Below are 23133 nucleotides of genomic sequence, written 5' to 3' on the forward strand. Positions count from 1 at the left end.
GAGCTGGGACTGGCTAGTGAAAGCTGGAGGCCTTTAGTCACTGGCAGGAAAGCCAAACATTCCCGGACCCTGAGCCGGGCTCATTGTGGTGCTGCTGGCGCTGACCACGCTGTGGTGAAAAACGGATCTCGCGCCTGAAAAGCCAGTGCGCGGGGAGCGCTGAGTCAAAGCACGGGTGTCACAAACGGCCTTTGTAACGTGGAGATGCTATCTGGGCTGGTTATGCTTTCCCTTCTGCTCGCTCCAGCATATTTGGAGCTGCAGATAATGCCTCACTGCAAACTAGGAGCAGCAAAGTCGTGGTGCCGAGGCAATCGCTGCCTGCAGACAGGGTCAAATGCACGTAAACGCTGAGTCCTTTAGGGACAAAGAGCAGCTCCATTCAATGCATGACACGACAGTTAATAACATTGAGAGCTTGAAGCAAGCAAAAATGTGCAAAAACATCAGATTAAAATATTTCATTTTAATTGATACTGGTCAGTTATAAGTATATTCATTATACCAATCTTAAACAGTTGTAATTACCTAGAAGCCACCAAATTGAAAATATTAATTTTGCAGGGAAATTGTTTTTATTTATGTACATATTTATCAGGCACGCGCACACGCATTGTGTATTTGTGAGCTAGGGCTAGATCGCATTAAACACCACAGCAAGCAGGTCCCTTCCCGCACGGCTAAACTGATCTTGGGAACAATTCCTTGGAGGCACAAACCCAGCCTTTACAGCCCCACGTGGCATCCTGGCCTCCACGAACATAGCTGGCTGCCTCTAGGCCAGCTCCTGCGGGACGAGCCCCAGCGCCCACAGCAGGCCGGCAGTGGCGGCGGGTGCTGAGAGGCGGGCAGGGCAGCCCCCGTCCCGCTCCCCTCAGGCTCCCCGGCTGCCTGGCCTCAGCTGCCAGCCCTCGCACCCCTCGGCGGCCTCCTCGGGGGACGCAGGGCTGGGTTGTGCTGCGTGGACACGGCGTGAAGGGGTTGTGTACGCGGATGAGGCTTGAGCTTATTGAGGTCGGCGTGGAAAGCCATGGCTGGTCGCACATCGGGGAGAAGCCGGGATGCTGCTGCTGCTGCTCTTCATGGCGGCTGCGGCCCTGCCGGGGGGCTTTTCCCCAGGGTGGTGGCATGAGGCTGGCGTGCAGCCCCTCTGCGCACCCGACAGCTGGGCCGGATCCTGGCCGCTCGCTCCGGGCCTGGTGCAGAAGGCTAGGGGAGCTGCGCGCATCCATGCGGCTACGGCTGCCTCGTCGGACACCAGCAGCAGCAGCAGCACGAGCACACAATGCAGCCCTCCAGTGTGCTCTGAACAGTACCTGGAACCTATCTGCATCCCCTTTCTTCTTCCAGAGCCGTGTTGCTTGCTGAGGCAAAACCTGCTGCAGTGTATTGCTCAGTGTAACATGGCTATTTCCAAGGGTCTCCCCCTTTTACCACTGGAATCAACGGGAGTTTTGCTACTGATTTCAATAGGAACAAGGCATTTCTGTGCATTGGGTTAAAATGTATTTCATAATAACACCTTATACTTTATTTATAAGCCCCTCCTAAGGCATTGCACAAATTATAGTCACACAAGAATTGATGTGTGAGCGCTGTCTTAATAACACCGTATTTTGTATCTCAAACATTGTGTTCTAGATACAATATTTACATTTACAAGTGAAAAGGCTGCTAACCTACCAGTTATTGTTCCGAGCAGACAGATGATGAGCCGTACACGCTGATGGTGAAGCAGACACGCGTGTGGTCCAACCCGTGGCGGGATTGCCTCACTCCGTGCAGATCCTGGTTTGGTTTTCAGGAGGTAAGCACCAGCCAGCATGGGCTTGCTGCAGGAGGCAGAGAGCTGCTCTTGGACCCAGACCGTAATGCCTGGCAAACAGCCAAGAGGGGCCCACACCCCTTTTTTTTTCCTTTTTCCCTGGTATTCTATGTATTAAATAAGCAAGATATCCCCATAGGCTGGTTTACTGTGGGCAGACAGACATAGAATTTATCTTCTGGGACAAGATTACCATCGCAAAGATGAACCTGGGACTGGTAACTCACATCCCCTGCCCCAGGTTTTCAGCCATTAGTAGTTCTATTTCATTCCCTTTCTGTGTCCATAGGTTTCTGCCCTTTACTCCTTTTCTTCTCTTTTTGGCTGATTTCTTAGGTATTACTGGCTAAAATACATTACTTCATTTTCTCTGGGTAACGTGCAGGTTTAGAGTTACGCTAAGGTTTGAATTTGTTCTATGTTTCCCTGGTATAAATAGCAGTAGGAAAACTGAAAATATACCTTTTTTTTTTTTTTTTACCAGTTCATTTCCGTTTGCTCTTAACCTCAGCTTTGGCAGTTGCACATCACTCTGTGTGCAGCTCATGAGGCTCTTCTGCTCCAGAAGTGGCATAGCATCTTTTAAAATAACTTTTCCCTGACAAGGAACCTGCTAACCGAGCTCCTGCAGCTCTGTTTCTAATCAAAACTTGGTCGGCGGCGCGCATTCGGTCCCGCTGGGCCAAGCCTCCACGTGTCTGGCTGCTGCCGGGACCAGTGGCTGGGGCCGAGGCGTGCAGGGAGCCCAGAGCCCCAGCCCTGCCCGGCGTGGGAGAGGTGTGGGAGATGTTCCTCCTCGGCGGGGAGGAACAAAGCATGGAGCACAGCTCACGTTACATTCCTGCTGGAGAGTGGTGCTGGGTAAGTCTCTCACGTGTGTCCTCTGCTTAGTGCTGCTTAAGGGAAATAGCTGAGGACGGAGCAACCCGCACTGCACGCATAGTGGTAACGAGTTGTTTTAAGTGTGGAGGTAGAATTGCAAAAGGACTACACAGATATGGTATTACAATTTGGACAGGAGCCAGGTTTACAACTTCCTTGCTTTAGAACAGATGTTAAACTGATCCCTTCCCTAATATTCTCTTAGAAGTACAAAAAAAAAAAAAAAAGGCAAGCAATGTATTCTTAGTCAGCAGGCATTGCTTGGGATCGCTTGCTATCCCCAGATGGTTTTCAGCAGTGATCACCTGAATGAAGAAGGAGTTTTCACCAGGGCCGTGGAAATGAGAACTCAGAGAAAGGAAACCATGGGATCAGTCTTTCAATGCACACAGGTGAAGGGCGACAGATTTGCAGGAAATCTCCAGTTGCCAGAATCCTCGTTTCTTTCGAAGACAGCCCTCTGAAGGAAAGTCCCCATGAAAAGTGCTTTCCCTGAAGTCCCATCACAAACCTTCAGCAATGGTGCTAGGCCTGCTCAGCTGGGTTTTGCCTGCAGACAGCGACAATTTCAGGGCCCTTGCTCCCAGAGGCGAGATCCCCCACGATGGCCTGGCGAGGTGACCGTGTTTTCGTGGGGGTGAAGACGGTGACGTGCAGGCGCAGGCAGAGGGGCCTGCTCCTGCTGGGCCCGGGGCGGCTCGAGCACTGCATGCGGCCTGACCTCCTCAGCCAGGCCTGCGAGCCACCCGGGAGGCCTCCTGTTACCTCCAGGTGCCTGACAGGAGCTGTAAGCTGCATGAAATCCTCCAGCAGAGGTTGCAATTGCCTCCAGGCACCTGACAGACCTCACGTACACTCAGCAGCCACACGCTGTAAGGGCTGTGAATTGCGGTTCCTCCTCTCTGAGGACATACGAGCTTTTCCAGCTGCGCCGGAGGAGTTTGGAGATTCACAGATAAGCTCTTTCGTGTCAGCCCTACGCCACTGGATTTTGAGTAGTTTATGAACAGTTATTCCGCAGAAATTACAGATAGGGCACCAGGATTATGACTCACGTGGAGCTGCACGCAGCCGATAAACATCTTCAGGTCATTACAATGCATACGTTCATTTATGACAACTGAAGAAAAAACTTTCTGTCTCCCTGTAACTGTTTATGTTTTACCCTTTACGTTTTTCTCAGCAAACTTGGCTTCATATCCAGATTCTGTAGTCTGCAGCTTTGTGATTCAAATATTGCAGGGGAGGGTTTATTTATTTTTAAAACTCCCTCTGTCAGATTGGATTAAATAAAAAATCAGTCATTTAAATTTCATAATTTTTTTGCTTTTAAAGAAGCAAGTTGTCCATTTTGATTTTTCTGAATTCAAGTCCACACTGTCCTTTTGCAAACTGTGTGTTCAAGCCCTGAAAGTCTTCTTTAAACCAAGCTTCTGTTGGGCCTGATGACTTTCTGATTCATGATTCAGCTGCTCTGCATGAGCTGGTGTTGATGTACACCTGTCTGGGCAAGGAGAGATCTAAAACTCCACAGGGTCTGGTACAGGCCAGGACTGCAGAACGGACCTGCCCGTCTGCTCCCTTACATAGATTCCTCCACTGTGTTTACCCACGGCACTCTCCACCATGCATTAATCGTGCCTGCCTACCATGCTACCTGTTCTTGCATCCTCTTTCCCAGCGTTTTGTTGGGCTAAAGTTTTATCTGCTGCTTTGAAGCCAACATATTTATGGTGCATCCGAGGCTCTGTATTAGTGACCCTTTGCCGGGGAAGGCTCCGTCTCCCACACAGCTTGGTTCTCCTCTGTCTCCAAGAGTGCAGTGTTGAAGGACGGCTGATTTGCTTTGCAGTAGTACAAGTCTCACGGCAAGAATGATGCCCGGTATAGCCCAACAAAATTCAAGCCAGAGCTTTTGCGGTTTGCTCTGTGTCCAAAAAAAAAAAAAAAAATAAGTAGATGAAACTGCACTGACCTCAGCCTGTTTCTAGACTTTTTAAGGGAATACCTGATACCTTCAGTGCTGAGAGCAGTCTGAGTGTAGAAAATCAAACTCTGCCAGATCAAACCTACCAGCTTGCTCCTCATCTAAATCATCACTGACTTCTTCGGCAGAATTTTTGGGTTAAACTCTACAGCATCAGAATATCCATTTGCAAAAAAAAAAAAAAAAAAAAAAAAGTATAAAAGCTCAAAAGGTGTCTTCATTTTGATATGAACAGCAGGTCTGAAAATTAGTTCAATGTGCCTAATAACTTTCAAAACTGTTTCAAAGCAGAGTTTAAGTAAGCAGCCAAGTTTTCAGCAGATGCTCTAGTATACTTGATGCTCGACACTTCTGAAAATCTACCTACTCAGATGTGGAAATACAGATGTAGCCATCCATGGTCTTAATGAACCATTTTTGGAAAAAGACTGAGCTTAGTATTTTCTAGAAACTGAAAGTAATTATGGTGGGATTTTTCCCCCCTCATTCGTGTTGCCTTTTTGTCTTAAGATGAAGAGGATTCACTTTCATTCTTTTTCTACACCGGCCCATTTATTATTGAATAAGCACCATCATGTGCTCAGTGTGATTAAAAAAGAAATGCAGGCCTTGCATTCAGGTAGCTCGCAATAGAAAATAAAAATCCCCCAAGAGATGTAATGGGGGACAGTGCTTGCTTTCACCACCTCTTAAAGGCATAAAAGCATCTTCTTTCCTATTCTTTGTGTGCTCTGTAGTTACGGACAGTATTTCTCTAGCACAGGCAAAAGAAGAGCATTTTACTAAATTTCTAACATATGATCCTGGAGAAATAGTGGTCTAATGTGCGTGTAATATTTGTAATACATATACGTTTTTAAAGGGATGTGTTACATACAACCTTGTGGCTTCAGAAAGACTTGATTAACGGCTCACTTTCCAATATTGCTGTTGTACAGGATTCCTGTAAATGAGACTTGTGCACTTTTCCAAAAGCTGTGTTTGGAACAACATCACTACTTTTTATTAAAGATGAAACCAGTGGTGTACTACCATCTGTATCAAATCTGAAGTAGGTGAATGCCCATTTTCAGATGCTTGTAGCTACTGTTACAGAAAACTGAATTCAGCTGCATCCTTGAAATTGCTTTTGTAATTTCTTTATAAACATAGCAAAAGACTTAATCTATCACAATATTCTTCTCATATTCCAAATACTTATATTTTGAAAACCTTAACATAACAAATTACATAAAGCATTCTTATCTGACATATTAAAGACACAATGTTTTAAATTTCATTACTGCTTTCTTGACTGTGTGTCACAACTATGTAAAGCTCAGGCGCCAGCTCTGCATTGGGAGCATTTTCACTGCAATGAATCCATTCTTTCCCTGCTGAGTTTGGTGGTTTCAGTTTGTAACCTGTTAAAAAATAGGAAGTTGTGCCTAAAGTATCACAATAAACAAAAAAAAACCTCGCACCAAAATCTCTGCAGAGAAGAGCCCTCTGAACACAACAGGGGCTGCACACATTTTCCATCCAGCAAGGGGCTCTGATGAAGCTGGTAGCACACTGCAACAGCCTGTCAAAAGAGGCCGCATCCTTTCTTCGATTACCCGAGCTGCACTCCTTAGTTAAATATTTGTCTTCAAGCCAAGCGAAGAAAGAAAGGATGGACTTTTTATTTTTTTCTTTTGTGTACAGAAGCTTGACAGTCACAGGGTGGCTTGAGGAAATCTGTCAGAAAATCACCACTTCTACTGCTTCCCAAGCCAAAACGAGAGCCAGGGGTCTTCTGGTGCAAGAAACAAAACCTGCACCTTACGTACACTGCGTAGCACGTACATGGCATTATTTCACTTCCCTGTTTATGGATTAGCCAAGTCACTGTCATATGTTGTTGTAACTGATACAATATTTTGGAAGAAAAGAAGAGAAATTTTGCTACATGTTTTTGCCTTAGGTAAACAGCACGGTACATCTGTATACTGTGACACATTTCACAAAGCATGCTTAGTGAATCAGAAAAAAAAAATAATCCAGATTTGCAGAAGGAGTTCCCTTTATTACTCAAAATATTTGTCAGCAGTAATATTAACCTATGGAAGTTTCTGAAATTCAAGTCTTATAAATGCACAGGAATTGCACACGTGCGTGCGATACACACACTACTTGCTAACAATTTTCAGTTAACATGGTAGCTAGAAATCATCTGTGACTTTCATGATATTTTCTCTCCCGTATGTTAGGTCAATGACCTATTTCTGTATGTTGGCAGCAATTTATGTGTCTTGTGACTTTGTATTTCACAAAGAAGTACTATGTTGTGTGTTATTTACATTAAAAAGACGAAATATGTAAAACTTTGCCTTTGTTAAAAATCACTCTATCCTAAGCGTTTAAATTATTTCATGCTTTCAAAAGGCACAATTAAGTATCTAATGAGAACTTCCATTCAATGTAACACATAATACAAAAAAGAGAAAAAATGTTTGAGACATCAATGATAATATTTTAAATATATTGGCATAGGAAAGTAGATGTCTTTTTCTTTATTAAACTGACAGTTCAGTTCTGAAACTTTATTTTGAAAAGATTTAAAAAGGATTTGTATCTTTAGAAATAAGAAATTTAACAGGCATATCTAAAAAATATAGAAGAGAAAACCTGATTGTTACTACTAATGAAATAGCTGATGACAAAATAGTAGTCTTTTTGATTTTGATCACAAAAAATAAACTGGTAGTGACAGGATATGATGGATAGATTTGACATCCTGGCAAATCACTGTCATTGATTCAATTATTCTAATTCAGAATAAAAGCTGTATACAGTATGTGTTTATGCTACAGTGGAGTTTTTTAAGTGATTGACATTCATCATATTAGTTAGACAGTTTTAAAAGCTATGTCTTTGTTTTACACAGCGTTGTCAAGAAAAAATAAAGTAGAACCTGTATTGCATAAAAAAAGCAAACCACTTAACCAACTCTTGGTTCCCAACCCATCAAAATAAGTTAACATTACTGCATCATATTAACATGTTCTCTGAAGAGTCAATTTCACTCCAGCCATGTAATATACTATTAGAAAGACGAAATTTTGAAACTGTAATGCAATCTTACAGTTGGATGGCTTGCAAGTTCGGCGGCGAAGAATATATTACCTTTCAAAATGGAAGGCAGCCTCAGAAGAAAGAATGAAAACCACTTTAATTTACAGGTCAGCATTGCTTTACCTTTCTTTTGTTTGATGATACTTACACAGAGATGAATACAAAATAGTCGTAAGTTCACAAACAGTATATATATAGATATGACGGTACAGGAGCCTGAATTACTTCTATGTTCTGCCCTGTTTTAGACCAGCATGCTGTGATACTCTTCCCCAAGCTGAAATGCACTCTTCTGGTATTCTAGCATTAATGTAGCTGTCAGTTTGAATTTCAATCTTGAATTATGTCTGTTGACATAATTTCATAGTGCTGACTTCAATTGTTTAGGATTACTGTTTTGAACTACATAAGGAAATCAATTCTTTTTTCTACGTTTAGTAAATTTCATTCAAGTGCATTTTAATACATGTATTAACCCATGAGGCAAACTAATCACCTATAATATATTCTGATAAAAAACAACAACAACAACAACAACAACAAAAACCCCACCAACATGCTCAACTACTGGTATATCAGAATAAAAACTACCTTATGTATTTTATATTTATTATTATGTATTTTATAAAACACCTTAAGCATTTTCTGAAATTTAATACAGTATTTCAATTACAAGTAGGAATGTTCTTAAGAAAAATAGATGTGCAGTTTGCTCTTGGAATAACATGTGACAATGAATCACTCACTTTCATTAATTTATTTCAATAAACAGCCCAACTTAACTTATTCATACAAAATATTAAATGCATGAATACAAAAATACCATTGGGAAAAAAAATCCATTTATTTTTATTGTAAAAAAACACCTAGAATTGAAGGATTACAAGTAATTTTCATATCTGAAGGAAAGGAAGAAACACTACATTTCCAAAAGGGCTGAACAATGGCAGGACCCAACATAACAGAAGCTTTAACAAAAAGCAAAAACCAACCAAGCCCCACATTAATACAAAAAGAAACCAGAACGAAAAAAATAAGGCACCGTATGATAATGTGTATTTTTAAAGACTGCTGGGGCAAATCATTAAGAAAAATATTTGTATAAGTCATTATCACTCATAATTAGAGTGTCATATAAATCTGAGTGAAACTGCTAAGTAGAAATCACTAGAAGTCCAGGTGCTTCTTGCCGATGGCCATAGCACCACATCCTGAGCTCAGCAGTTTGGCGGATTCTGCCAGATCCTGTTTGCTTGAGCGGCTCACTGTGTCTGACAAGTCTGGAGGCAAGTGCAGGCGCTGTGGCAGGAGATTTTCAGGAGGGAGAGAGAGAGAGAGGCAGAGAGAAAAGAAAGAGAGAAAACAGAGAGAAAAAAAAGAAAGATTGATGGCAGTAGAATTTATTTTCCATAGCGTATTTCAAAATGCACTCTTTTTCCCAATTCATTGATGTTAGTCACACAAATAAGATCTACCCATATATGCTTTTAGGTGGACCGGGAAATAGCTTTGTACGTTTTCATTGTGTACTTCAAGATATTGGATTCTGTAAATTGGAACATATTCTTATGAAAATTTTCTAAACAAAACTCAAATTTGCTCACGGTATTTAATTATATCTGCACAACTTGCCTTTAAAAACAAATGTTTTGCCTCTATATCAACAGCTACATTAAATTCTTTGATTTCTATGTCATGAAAATATACATATAGTTTTATTTCACACACTTATGCATACCTTGTGACAGAGTTTGAAAATAAATGATGTGATGGACAAAAGATACAGAGGGATCACCCCGACTGCAACACTATTCTGCCAAGTGTTTCATCTTCATACTCTACTGAGAGCTTTCAATAAAAGCAAACAGTGATAGCAGCTGCATTTCCATAAGGCAACCATATACGCTAAATAAACTTTGCCTTCCCTTCTGAGCTGTAGGAACATTACATCCATTTTGCAGATGAGGAAACTGAGGCACAGGTTATGTCGTTGTCCACAAGCATGCAGTTCTTGGACTATTAACACTACAGTTCAGCTATGACAAAAATACTTCAACTCTCCCTCTGAGGATTCCTTTACACTAAAGGCATGATATTATGATTTATCTTTCGTAAACTAAGGCAAAATTAGCATAAAACCGAGTCTTTAGTTTGATCATTACTGGCTGGCTTTTGGACACAGTGCAGTTCTGAAAGCCAGGCAGATGAGACAGCTGAACATCTTACAGTGCAATAATTTATGAAACTGGTATCGTGGAAGAAGCATATTTCTTGAAAGATTTAGTAGGCAGAGGCTACGCTGCGTGGCTTTCTGGAGGGAACACGATAACAGTAATGGCTGCAAAGCTATCGGGCTGTGTAGACCATGCTTATTGTCTACTTTCACTATATTTGTGCTTTTGTCAGAACACAGAAATATACACAGCTGCCCTTTACTTGATACCTTTGCAACTTTCACAGGATCCTCTCTCCCTCCAGGTAAGAATTCAATACAAAAAGCACAGGAAAACATCCCTATTTGCAGCATGCAGACTGTTCAGCTCGCTGCTGGCTGTGCGGCCAGGCAGACAGGAGGGGTGCATCAGTGGGGTCCTGGCGGCAAGGGGATGCGCGTGGCATGGCACACACAGCCTGCTCTGGGGCAAGGGGCACATGTGAGAGCAGAAACACAAGAAATATGCCCGTCCAAGTGCTGCATCCTGCCGAAGAAGCACGTGGGAAATCCCACAGTTCAGGTATGTGAAAAGCCCCCGTGTGTACTTCTAGTGGGGCTCTTGCCTTTCACCCAGTCATATCGGAGTTCTGGCACGGCAAATTGCACCTACAGTTCCCCACTTGTTCCTACAAAGGTCAGGCACAGCTGTGGACATTAACTGCAGTCCTCTATGTCCCATTTCTACATGGAGAAAATACAAAGCAGGGCACACGCCTGCTGTGGTTGCCTGCTGAGAAAGAGCCGAGGTACCACTGGGATTGCTTGGGGCGCGCAGGAGGAAAGCAGAGGGTGAGGAAAAGCCAGTGTTGAACGGCTTCTTTCCGAAAGCACAGGGGAACACTCAGGAGATCTTTCCGTCGCATTTCCCTCCCAAAAAAGCATTCAGCACTTCGCTAACAGGGTAGAGGGCACCTGGTGTGTGGGACGTGCAAATGAACAGTCCTGCCTACTCCCACTCCCTGTGGCACGTCTCTGTCCTCACCAGGGAAGGCACAAGGGAAACACAGCATAATTTTCTTTTTTTTTTTTTTTTGCAGTTATTGACCTTTTTGACAAGTCTGCTACACAGATTTAGAATGAGGCGAATAAGAGCAAACAGCCCCGAGACTCAGCAAACTCATTTCACACAGGACCACCTAATCTTGTGGGTGGGGAACAATGTCAAGCCCTGCTATGCTGGCCTGGATTTAACGTGGTGGTCAAAACAAACAAAAAAAATCTTTGACATACTTGCAGCCTCTTATTCCATGCTGTGCTTGTCCACTAATTTGTATTAGAAACAGAAAACAAAGAGGAACATTTATAAATTCACAAAGACTCAGATGGGAAAAGTTAAAATGCAAGATGCTTAAGTTGGAGAGCGGGACTGAATTAAGCTTTTACAGCTGTATTTGTCATGATACAGTAGTTAGCTACACACACGTATACTTTTTCTCCCATCTTATTCAGGGATGAGGATGCACACTGCTCATTTAGTGACCAGCTATTCAGTATTTTTTTTCTTGTCATTGTTTACTCTGAACTTTTCTGACGTATTTATTGTCCACTATTCAAACCTTGTTCTGAAGGCAGAATGGCTTTTCAATAGCACATGTCAGCATATAGCACTTGAATGCTCCACAAATACCAACTGTGCTATTTTCCTAATATTACTGTGAGATAAGGCAGCAAAGTTACCTCCATTTCACGGATAGAGAATTGAGGCACATAAAAAATATGGTAAAAGGTATGAATTAATTTCAGAAACACAATCTGAGCCATTTAGGACTTGCTTTCCCAGAATGTTTAGCATTGTGCAGCATTTTATGTGATCAAATGGTAACTTCAGTTGCAGCTGCGAGTGCTCAGTATTTCTTCAGAAACCCCAAGCCAGGTCCTCAGAAAGGGGCAGACATGAAGTAAGGGTACAGAAATAAAAGCTGTGGGTGGAAGTGACATGATCACACAGAAGCTCAGTGGTATGGGCAGAGACATATCAGACTCCAAGATATCCTTCAATTTTCTTAATTACGAGACCATCCCTCTTGCAATCCTTGCCCTCTCTACAATCCCAGTTTTCAAATATTGAAATAAATTGCCAGATCTCCAGAAGTGTATTTCACTGCTTATGCCATTTGCACCCTCAGATCAGGTTTATTCTGAACGATAAGCAACACCAGAGTCCTCTGAAAACAGCTGGATATTATCCTGCCATTAAGATCTGAATCACAGCACACACAAATACTAGATCTTAATAAAGCTTAAACAGGCATCCCAAAATTCCTTATATTTTCTGTGTGCAGCTTCAAAATAGAAACAGGACTGCAAATATTAATCCTAATAAGTACTTTTACACCATTAAAAAAAAGAAATAAAAGCCTCAGAACACAAACAAACTGGAAATGGATCACGTGGCATTACACAGGCATCCAAAGGCTAAAGAGCAGGCCTTTATTTTTGGCACCACTACGGGCATTGCAGTGACTTGCACTCACACACTAAGTGAGAGCATGAATAGGCTGTGATCCTTTTTGAACACCAGCATTACAGAACGATCAGACATTTTCACAGATATTTGCTGACCACAGAGAAACAGTTGCATTTAAAGTCCCAGTTTAGGACAAAATGTTTTCTGGTGGAGAGACTGCTCTGTTATTTCAGAGGCTGTGACCCCCATCCCTTTCAATCTCTCTCTTAGCACTTTGCCTGATTTTGCTCACTTAGGCAATCCTAGTTGTCAGTGCCCAGGCCTCCCATTCTGTAGCTGATCTTCAAGACAAAAACATCCCTTGTCCAGGTATCTGCACCCCAGCCTCTGCTCCAGCCACTTTCAGCTTTCTGCTTCCAAGCCCCTCGTTCGCATTTCTGCCACTCCTGGCTTTTTCTCGCCTATTTCTGCCCATATTCCATTCCCTGCTCCCGTTCCTAATGCCTTGGTTCAAATTCAGCTTCAGGCCACCCTTCCTTGCTTCAGCCCCTCATCCTCCTCATCCTTTTATCCCCCTCCTCTTGTCCTCAATCTGCCCCTGGCTCTTCCCTGCCTGGGGTATGGGCACGGTGCCCGCTCACCTCCCCAGCCGGAAAGTGGGAACATCCCCGGAAAAGGGCCGGGCTGCATGCCCTGAGTGCGCACACACTGCGTGGGACAAAAGAGGCAGATTATCACAGGACAGCAAAAACACATCCTGGCATAAATGTTAAATATACAATTACTTCTCCTCTCAACCTGTCCTTTGAAGTAATTGAAGTTTTTCACTAAAATGTTCCAGTTCCAAAAGTAAACGTGGCAGTTCCCTGTAAAGTTCCAGTTCCAAAAGCAAGCAGTCCCGTAATCACCTTCCTTGTTATAATTCATTAAAGCAAAGGAAGGTAAAGCTCCTAAGTATAAAAGCCAGGGAATGCTGGAGTAAACTTCCTTTACGCACAGTTGATTGGGTATCTGCGTTACTGTAGCACATCACGTTACATGACCACACTAGTTTTACCCATATAGGCTGTCAGAAAGGTTGAAATTGAGCATCTTCAGAACGACACTATAGGAGGGAGGGGCAGGGACAACAAGCTTAGTTGTCGTGATGAAGAGCTGGCTGGCTCACGAAAGCAGCTTGCTTACTGGTACGGCAGAGATACGGACCGGGCATGATGCGCCGGTGTCAGCGGAGCGAGCGCTGGTGCTTCCCTTCCTGCTGCTCTCCCGGGCAGGTCATGAAGGCTTTGTGGTAATAGGCACAATTACACAGAACACAGCTAAGCACACAGCTCCAGGGCACGCATTATGAAAGGAAAACAGTTCAGACAAAACTTATTGCATACTTTGTCTCTGCTCCTCCCCCTGCCTGAAGAAAACTTCTAATGACTTTGTTTTCAATGGGGGGAAAAAAAGGTAAGAAGAGGAAGATAAGAATACGTAAGATGACAGGCCAGAGGGGATGCTGAGCGATCCTTCAGTCCGGTCCCAGTGCTGAGGACCAAACACAGCACCGATGCTTCTCCGACACTGGTCTGCCTAGTAAGTCAGGGCTGCAGAGACTCACGTCACGGCTATGCTAGGAAGTTCCAGGGAGCTGGTGCACTTGCTTGGGGTGTGATTTTCTGTTTTTATTTTTTAACCAACAAAATCCCTAGCAGACAAAAATACTAGCAAGTGCTTTTGCCAGTGTAGCTTATTTTACCAAGGGAATTGTTTTACAGATTTATTGTAAAGAACAGTCTTTTTTCTCTTCAGTGTTAAGAGGATTGACCAGCAGAGTTTTCCTAGCAACCTCTGCTGATGGTGATTATACCTCAGTTACAAAATGCATAGAAACGGTACGCAGGCTTTAACTGACAATAAAAGGGGTTGGAAATAAAGTAAAATTAACACAACTGAACCTAAGTAAGCAATGACAGGTTAAACAAAAAGCTAGGTACTAGAGATAATGTTAAATAACCGATTACTATCCAACTATCCATACACACTACACATATTCATCTAAAGAATATATTGGCACTGTGTTGCAGAAATAACTAGTGAAATCTCGTATTGCACCTATATGGTATAAACAACAATCAGCTGCTCAAATTATCTTTCATATTTTTATGGAAATATTTGTCTATGAGAGGTACAGATTATTTTTATAATGACTAAAGTGCTCAGAAATAATTGAGGTGGAAGACATTCAAGAAACAGCAACATTCCATAAAATTAATTGAGGGTTACTAAAATAACATATTATTGGGAACGTTTTAAGCAATTTAAAGTATAAAGATATTTGGTAACAATATGATAAGCAAATATATATACATTGGCAACAATCTGAACCCAAGGTGATTCTCTGAAATCATTATTGTATTTTGGCATTTATTGTAAGTGTAATACTTCAGCAAACAAATTAGTAATGACATGAGCAATGCAAAATCATTGATCAAAAAAGAGGTGGGAGTTCGTTCTTAATTTCAGGTATACTAAAGCAATTCCATTGAGGTTAACCTTGTGATCCTGCTAACAGCTATATGAAGCTTTTAACAACTGAGCCTTAACTTCCAAAACTGCAACTTAAATAAAAATCTTCACCATTCTACTCCTTTGGATATCTGAGCAAAAAATTGCTTATTAGCCTACCATGGCTACAGCCCTGCCTTGGGGCAGGGAGATGGGTTAATGACCTCTCTAGATCCCTTCTAGTTCCATTTGCTACAATTCTATGAAGACTAAAGTACCCAAAGCCTAAGGGATTTGGATCAGGGGGAAGAGGAGGGTGGGGAGAAGAATTTTAGGAATGTTGGGAAAATGAAAGATGCAGACTCCTAGTTTATATCCTACTTCTCTTTGAAGCAGAACTCTTGCCTTTCTATTAAGCCTACACAAGGGATATCGAGCATGGTCGGAGGTACAGCGGCTGATCTCCTGTTACTGCTTCTTCTGCTACTTATGCCTATACTTTGCCCCTGCATTATGCTTTCTTTTTCATATATATATTTTTTTTAACTGCCTCATTTATAATTGCTAGTAATTACTTCATACTACCTAGGAAAAGACTTAAGCATTTTTGTAGGTGTCATGAAAAAGTGGGGGTTTAAGGAGAAATCTACAGGAGGTTAGTAAAGCAGCTTTATAAAGCCTCCTCTTAGAGTGAAGAACTTGGTTTCTTACTTGAAAATTATTAAAATGTCAAGTGATCACCACCAATACCTGACTGGAAATAGATTTCTTGGTAAAGAATAAGACATCACAGGCAGGCTGGGGAGAAGGACATTCCATTTGGAAACGCAAATCTGCAACTTAAATTTTAAGAAAAGAGGGAGCCCAGTGGAGGGATGCCAAATGATGGCATAGCCACTGAGCTGTCTCTCTACCTCTGCACTGAAGACGACTGTCCCAGACAGCAGGGTCTAGCTGCCTGCGTTTGGGGCCAGCTGGGGCACAGTGCAGCTGTGCACCCTGAACCGGGGCGCTGTGCGAAAAGGCACAGTGCGAAACCCTTCAGCTGCACTCCAGCTCAGGTCCTTGCCACCTTCCTACACTCTGGCCATGTCAGTGTCTAACCACACAGCTTGCTGATCCAGGTACAATCCTGACCTGCTGCCTTGACTTCTGAGCTTGTAGATTTGCCTCATACTATGGATCTGTGTGGCAGTCACCAGACTGTTGCCTGACCCTGGTGATCCTTGCGGTTCCGTTCTTATTTGTGCAGTGGGGGAAGGATGTAACAGTGGTGGCTGAGCCCACCGGGGACATGGGGTGTGCCTTCAGTGCAATGGCAACATGTGGCACTGGTCCTCTGCTATGCCCTGAACCACAGCTTATAAGCAGCTGCAGTGTCTGCTGATGTGGTGAAAGAGGTCCTGAATGACCAGGTTTACATTATGTCCTCCTGGGTTGCATCCTGCACTTCTAATTGTGGTAGCTGACAAGTGGCTACAACCTCCATAACAGATACACACTTCAAGAGCCGGTTAGCCTTACTAGGCAATGACTTTCTGCTTCCTGCTTTTTTAACAGGTCATCACCAAGCACTGAAACTGGTCTTTTCAGCAAAAACAAATTACTGTCTTTGGGGTTAATATAAATACAGAAGATGTGCATGTATGAAATTAAATTTCTTCTAAGAGAAGTGTTTGTTCAAATACTTGACATAGTGGTGGCTATAAGTTTTGGCTTCTTTCCTTGTCAAGTTCACAGATTCAGAGACACCAGAGATGTGAATTATGGTGAAATGATTTATGTTTTATGTGATATGTAGTCTAGTGGAGTGACATATCACTTATGGCGATGTACCTTCATAACAACATTGCAATATCACTAAGAAAATACATGAAGTTCTTCCGGCTTAATAAACCTGGGAAATACTTCCAGGTTAATGCAAGTTCTCTTCCCTGTGGCAAAACAGTAAGCCCTTTACCACTGAAGACATTGCAAGGACTAGGAAAGTCATGCCAACCAGCCTAACTCTCTTCTAGCAGAAATTACAAAATAGTCCTGAAGTTTGCTTACAATTAATGTCTCACAATCTATATGCATTTTTATATTGTGATAAGAATGGTGCCAAATTATCCTCCCATAACTGCAATTAGGCCTTAAGCAAACTATTTTAAGACTCATTTATTAAGAATCTCACATTCCTTTTCACATTACAATTTTTCTCAGTATTTCAACAAAACGAGAAGACGAAACAGCTGGTAACTATTTTTTCTGTATAATGAACATGAACTCAGTTTCATCTTGTTCACAGACATTCACAGATGCTATATTACCATTGTTAGATCGCAGCAATGAAACATCTTCTAAATCAATGATAAAAGACTTGACTTTTTAAAAGAGCATTCTAAAATTTTCTACTTTTCAGGTAACCATGATTGACTTATAGCTAATCATGACTGTATCAACCCGTGTTAAAATAAGCACACCTACCATATGCATTTCCTATTTCTTTTTTTGAGTTGAAGCATAATCTGAACTGTCAAAATTAATTAGTGTTAACATCAGGTGATGAGAGAAAGCTTCCACTAAGAATAGCTGATAAATATACTTGTACCTACATATCCCTGTCTGCTTGCTAAAGGACACATTGCTAATATGAAAATAATTTTGTATATATAGCTAATAGTACTTACAATACTTCAACACAATTATAAAACACTTTCTATCACTTATAGAATATAAAATAAAATAAGGGTAATTAAGACTTTCAGCTCATTTGCAAGACAGTGATGTTCTGCTGTAAGTTTCCAACACTACAAAAAGATTATTTTAATAGAGACTTTAAAGCATCCTGGTAAAATTAAGAACCATTAATAAATCCACTTCCTTTTCTGATAGATTTTGTGAAAGCCATTTCACATTTCGTAGTACTGAATCTCAGTATGTGCCTCTTCAGTGCAGCTTTCCAGTGTATCTAGTTTACAGAATTGATCTTATAATACCGAGATGATTAAATTCAAGCTGTGCTGATTTGCTGGGATGCGCTGCACGGTACTGCTTCATTCTCTGATTTCTAGAAAACTATGCCAAGTACTTTGAATCTCAATTCCTGTGTCTAGATTTAAAACTTGATTTCTTTAAACACTGGATTTTGCAGAGTGAAAATCTTTCAGAGATCACTTGTACCATTAAAGTTCAGTTCTGTATATGTTTGTGTAAAATGAATCTCTAGGGGATTTAAGATGTATGAAGAACTTCCATTACTGCATGAGTAGGCACTGGTGGGTTTTTCCATGTGCAGCATTAGTCATTACTTTTCAGCAGCAGGAAATGAAGCAACGAACAATTGTTTGAACAGGCTTTTTCATTCCAAAAAAAACACCCTTCAAGATGGGTTGAAGATGACTTGTTATTTGTGAAGGGATAGAAGGGGAAGAGAAGACTATCAGGAGATTTCCATTCTCCAATGTTTGGGAATGACAAATGTTGGTCTGGTGCTTAAAGCACACCTAGAAGTGACAGACCCGCTTTATATTACATCTGCGGTCTCTGCATGATGAAGAAGCTCACATTGTTATAAAGAGGGCTAGAATAATCAGCAATGGTTATAGGCACTCCAGGTACTACAGCTGTTCAACTGCTCGTCTGATCCCAAACTCAAATACAACCAGAACTGTATGAAATACTTCCACAGTACCATAATACATACTTGCCATACTCTTATCAAGCACATATTGAAAGACTGCCTCTGTCCTGAAGAATTTACAGTCCGAATACACAAAGTGGATGAAGAGGAAGAGGTGAAAAATAAAATATCCAGGCAGAATGAAAAATATCATGACTTATAAGTATTGTATTAATGTCAAAGCTTTTCTTCTAACTAAAAAAAATATATTCCTGCACAGAAAGGCATTTGGAAGAGAACAGGCATAGGGGAAGAAATTAAGTGACAAAGGGCTGAAAAGAAGATGGATTGAAAAAAAGGAAATATGGGGGGCAGGAGAAGATACGCTATCTAGATGTGTTATAGTTGAGACTGGACAATATTGTCTTTAAACTGAAGGGAAGCGCTGCTCTAAATTCAAACGGTAGTTCACATGTCTGATAGCATATATGCAAAGCAAGCAGACTAACACTGCTCCTGTAGGTCTGTTCTTTTTGCTGAACCCCTCCTCCCTGAGCTTATGTAAGAGGATTGCGGGACCTGTAATGCAAGTCTGAATAATTCTAGGGCTCTCAGGATAGTCCGGATGGACACTAATGTTCATGTCACATTCTCTTCCCTGATGGATTCATTCAACCTAATTGCAGCTGTCTACAAGTCAGCCATTCAGTCTAACCTATATTATATACTTAGGGTGAGATGAATCATTCTTGCAAGTGCTTGCCCATCTCTGCTGCTTATTCAGGAAACCTGGATGACGAGCTTAAACTAAATTTTTAGCTCGGAGAGTAAAAGGTCAAGGGGAGGAATTCAGTCCTACAACTATAGGAAACCTCACTGAGTCAGTGCCTCCACTGTATCTCCTCTTTGAATGACATTGCAATGTGCCACAAAGTACGGATTTCGTATCAAACCACAGATGGCTCACTGGAAGCATTCCAGAGTTGCTGGCGATGCCTGCGCCGCTCTACAAGAACTTGGGTCTCTCTACTGAAAAGCTTGAGAAGTGTTCAAGCTGTCCAACCAAGACTCTGTGTATGCAAACAAAAGCTGTGTGAGTGAGAAGCGGGGAGAAATAGCATTCACAGACAGAAGCATCTGTTCTGTGGAGGACCAACATATTGCAACAGTACTGTCAATATCTAAAATTTCAGCCTAGCTGGAAAAGTAACCAAATATTTGAGTTCTCATCCAAAGCTATCTGTTAAAGTTCACTGTAATCTACCAAGCTTCTAGCTCCATTTAAAAATTTTGTTACATTTCAGAAAATTCATTAATACATCCATTTAAAGACTGTCACTATCTGAGGGTGTGGAACAACACAAATAAACTCTTAAAGCGTTCTTCCTCTTGATAAAATTTTCCAGATAGATTTCATCCAGATAGATTTTCAAGCTTTGCAGAAAGGTCCAAGACATGTAACTTGCCCTAGCAAGTCTCCATTGCAAAGGAATTTCAATGCCCAAGTTACCAACTCAAAGAAGAAACATAACAGAAACTCAATCAGACTTCTGAACAGTTCTGTATTACGCTATTACTAAAATACACATTGTCCAGAAGCTCCCATGTGATTTTGAGTATTTAGTCTCTACAGATCTTATGAAATCTGGGGCTTAATGAAGTGCTTTCCTAAGAAGAGAAGGAGAAAGTGGGAGCTGCTTGGATTCCCTGGAGCAGCCCCACTGAGGCCTTCCCTGCTGCCGCCTCAGCAGCCTCGTCTGCATCTTGTGTACAGTGACAACTGTACATTTCCTCCTCCTTCCCTAAAAATACATCCGTTTCAGAAGCTACATGTACAAACACAAACGGAATACGTAACTGTACCTGCAAATGCACACTTAGCGCTCCTGACTGCGTATTAGCCGCTGATAATGGCATAATGGCCAATCTGTGTACCCACAAAACCTCTCCAACGCATGCAGTACCGCTTCTGCTCAGGCAGTGTGAGCTGTACTCTTTTACATTACACCACACAATGTAAAACAACATACAATATGGCCATGAAAGGCTCTGTTTCAGGAGACCAGCGTCACAGGTTTGGCAAGTTTCTGGTTAGGAAGAAGGGGCGTATAGTGGGGCAAAATGTAAATGCTAGCTGGGGGGGCACTGCTGTTTTATACCGGGAATAGACCAATGCTCGGCAGTCTATTTACTTTTTTAGGTCAGCTAGAATTAGAAAATTTCCATTGCTAGGCAGCGCAGCACATCTGTGAAGCATTTCTGGGCATTCAGAAGTGAAGCACGCGCTGCCCAAAGGGAAGATTCATCGCAGGCTGTTGGCCAGCCCTCCGCTCCCTCCCCGCGCGGGGCGAGCTCTTCACCAACAGGAAATCGCCTTAACTCTGTGCAGAAACATATTACATGACCAGAACACAACAATTAGCACATTTGTAAAGCTTCGGGGATAGGAACAATTTAATAGCTTTTTGAAGCAGCTTAATTTTCTAGAGCTTTTTATCTTTTTTTTTTTCCTTTTGCTTTTCATGCACAGACAAGTTCTCCTTTCCTATAGGTATTTTCTCAGTCTGCCTGGCAGGAATACTATGTGCGGGAAAACACAAATTACTTAATCACTTTAAAATAGTGCTAGAGATGAAAAAGTGCTCTGTAAGTGCAAACTATTATTACTAATCCCCGTATTAAATAAATGTATTGCTGGTTTATGAAATCCTCCACATTCACGAAGCCAGGCTGCCAAGCAGAAGACCAGTTTGTTTATGTTTGCAGCTTTTCACAAGCTAGAAACTTCAGCTGGGCAATGGTAAATTCAACTGTCAGATGATCCGCAGTAAAGCAAAAAACAGGCCAGTAGAAAAAAAAAAATCGACTATCATTGTTTTCTCACCCTAAAAACTGGTACTGATACAGGAAGCATGTTCAATTCCTGTAACTTCCACGAGACATCGTAGAAATTAAATAATTCATATTTCAGTATCTCCTATTTTCAGTATCAATTCCCCATGACTTATGAGGGCTACAGTTTAAAACTCCAGTTAACAAAGCCTTTTACAGTGTTTCTACCAAATAAACTTAGACTTCAAAAGCCATTGAAGTGTAATTTAATATCCACAATGTTGGATCAACCTGTTTTGATGCAAAAACATCCTGTGACGTATTTTTACTCAGTGATTGATATTACTTATGCAAAACAGTAAAAAACACATTGGTGATCCAGTTGTCATGTTGACTACCCTTTGGCAAACGGACGCATTAAAGGAAGTTTAAGCCCAGAATGAGAAGTTGCCAGTGAAAGGTTAAAAGACAGGTCACGCTAATTCCTTTTTAAATGACTCTATGTAAGACAGTAGAACTCAGTGTAAACTCAAACAAATGTATTAAATGTGAATGATAGAAATTGGTATCACATTAAATGCCAGACTTCTGCGAATAATTTAGATTAAAATAAACATTACTATTTTTTTCTGGCAGCTGGGGGAGGGCTGAACATTTGAGCAGATTCCTACATCAAAGATGTGTTTTGTACAGAAACTATATGTCAAATTATAGTTATTTGCTTTCAGATGATTCTAGCGGTTACTCAATTTTGCACTTTTCATGTGTCAGTATTTTTTTTATTTTACCTCTTTATTCCCTACTATAAGTAAGTCTCTTTAGAGCAATAAGATCTTTAAAATCCCTTTAGTGTTTAGAAATGTCAACAATGCAGTAGACTATACTTGATGAATAGGCCAGATAGAAAAACCTGCCTCAAGTTTTGAGAGAAGTAAGGTGCTTTGAAGAGCACTTGATTTGAGATTTAGAAGCCTGCTGCTATTCAGCCAGGCACTCTTGAGAGCTGTTAAATTCTGACCCATAGCATGAAAATAGGTTGGAGAGAGGGAAGGAAAACTAGTAAGGAATATATTTTGTACTCCCTGTATAATTATTTCTTCTAAATACCATTTAAATATTTCTTCCTATAAATAAATAAAAAACAGCTAGGAGACCAGGCAACCTTATCGGACACTCTGATTTGAATATTTTGAATGTAACTAGAACTTGCCAGGGGGGAACAGCCACAGCACTAGAAAAAGATGAAGCTCTAAAGGAAAAAAAATTATCTAAATGGTTCTTTCCATTTGAATAGACGGCACTGACATATTAAAGCTTCATATTTTTGACAGGAGACATAGAAAACAACGAGGTTTTCACTTCTGAATATGCAGTGGAAGAACATGAAACGTTTTGGTTTGCGATAATTACAAAAATATTTTTTTTATCTTTTGCTACCTCTTCCACAGTCTACAACCAATCTCAATACCACAGTACAATGAGTTCAGTCAACATCATAAAGCAATCAATCTAAAATATCTGCACACCAGTAGTAATACTGATGGTAAGATGAAAAGACAACAAGCCAAACTGTAAGTTAATCTTTTTATATGAATATCTGTTCTTAAATTAGTTTATTGTGCATGTACACGTGCTCTCTCGCTCAACAGTATTTTAACTTGAAAACTGGCTTCCTTGACTAAGTATTTAGTTAATAAGCAACTGGCCATATTATTTGGACAAATGTCTTATCAGTATCTTCTGCCCTACTTTCTGAATCTCTGAGTTTCATAGAGACATAAAAGAAAAGGAA

General features: G+C 41.3%; 1 protein-coding gene across 1 annotated transcript in view; it reads right to left on the reverse strand.

Moving 5' to 3' along the window:
* Positions 1–7869: 7869 nt before the first annotated feature.
* ELP4 (elongator acetyltransferase complex subunit 4) overlaps positions 7870–23133 on the reverse strand; it is a 140565-nt gene continuing 125301 nt past the window's right edge. The window contains exon 10 of the mRNA XM_066998237.1: positions 7870–9089. Coding sequence (XP_066854338.1) covers positions 8958–9089 — 132 coding nt within the window. The 3' untranslated portion in view covers positions 7870–8957. The remainder of the gene's footprint in view (positions 9090–23133) is intronic.

This window comes from Anser cygnoides, chromosome 5, assembly GCF_040182565.1.
Source record: "Anser cygnoides isolate HZ-2024a breed goose chromosome 5, Taihu_goose_T2T_genome, whole genome shotgun sequence".
Taxonomy (NCBI): Eukaryota; Metazoa; Chordata; class Aves; order Anseriformes; family Anatidae; genus Anser; species Anser cygnoides.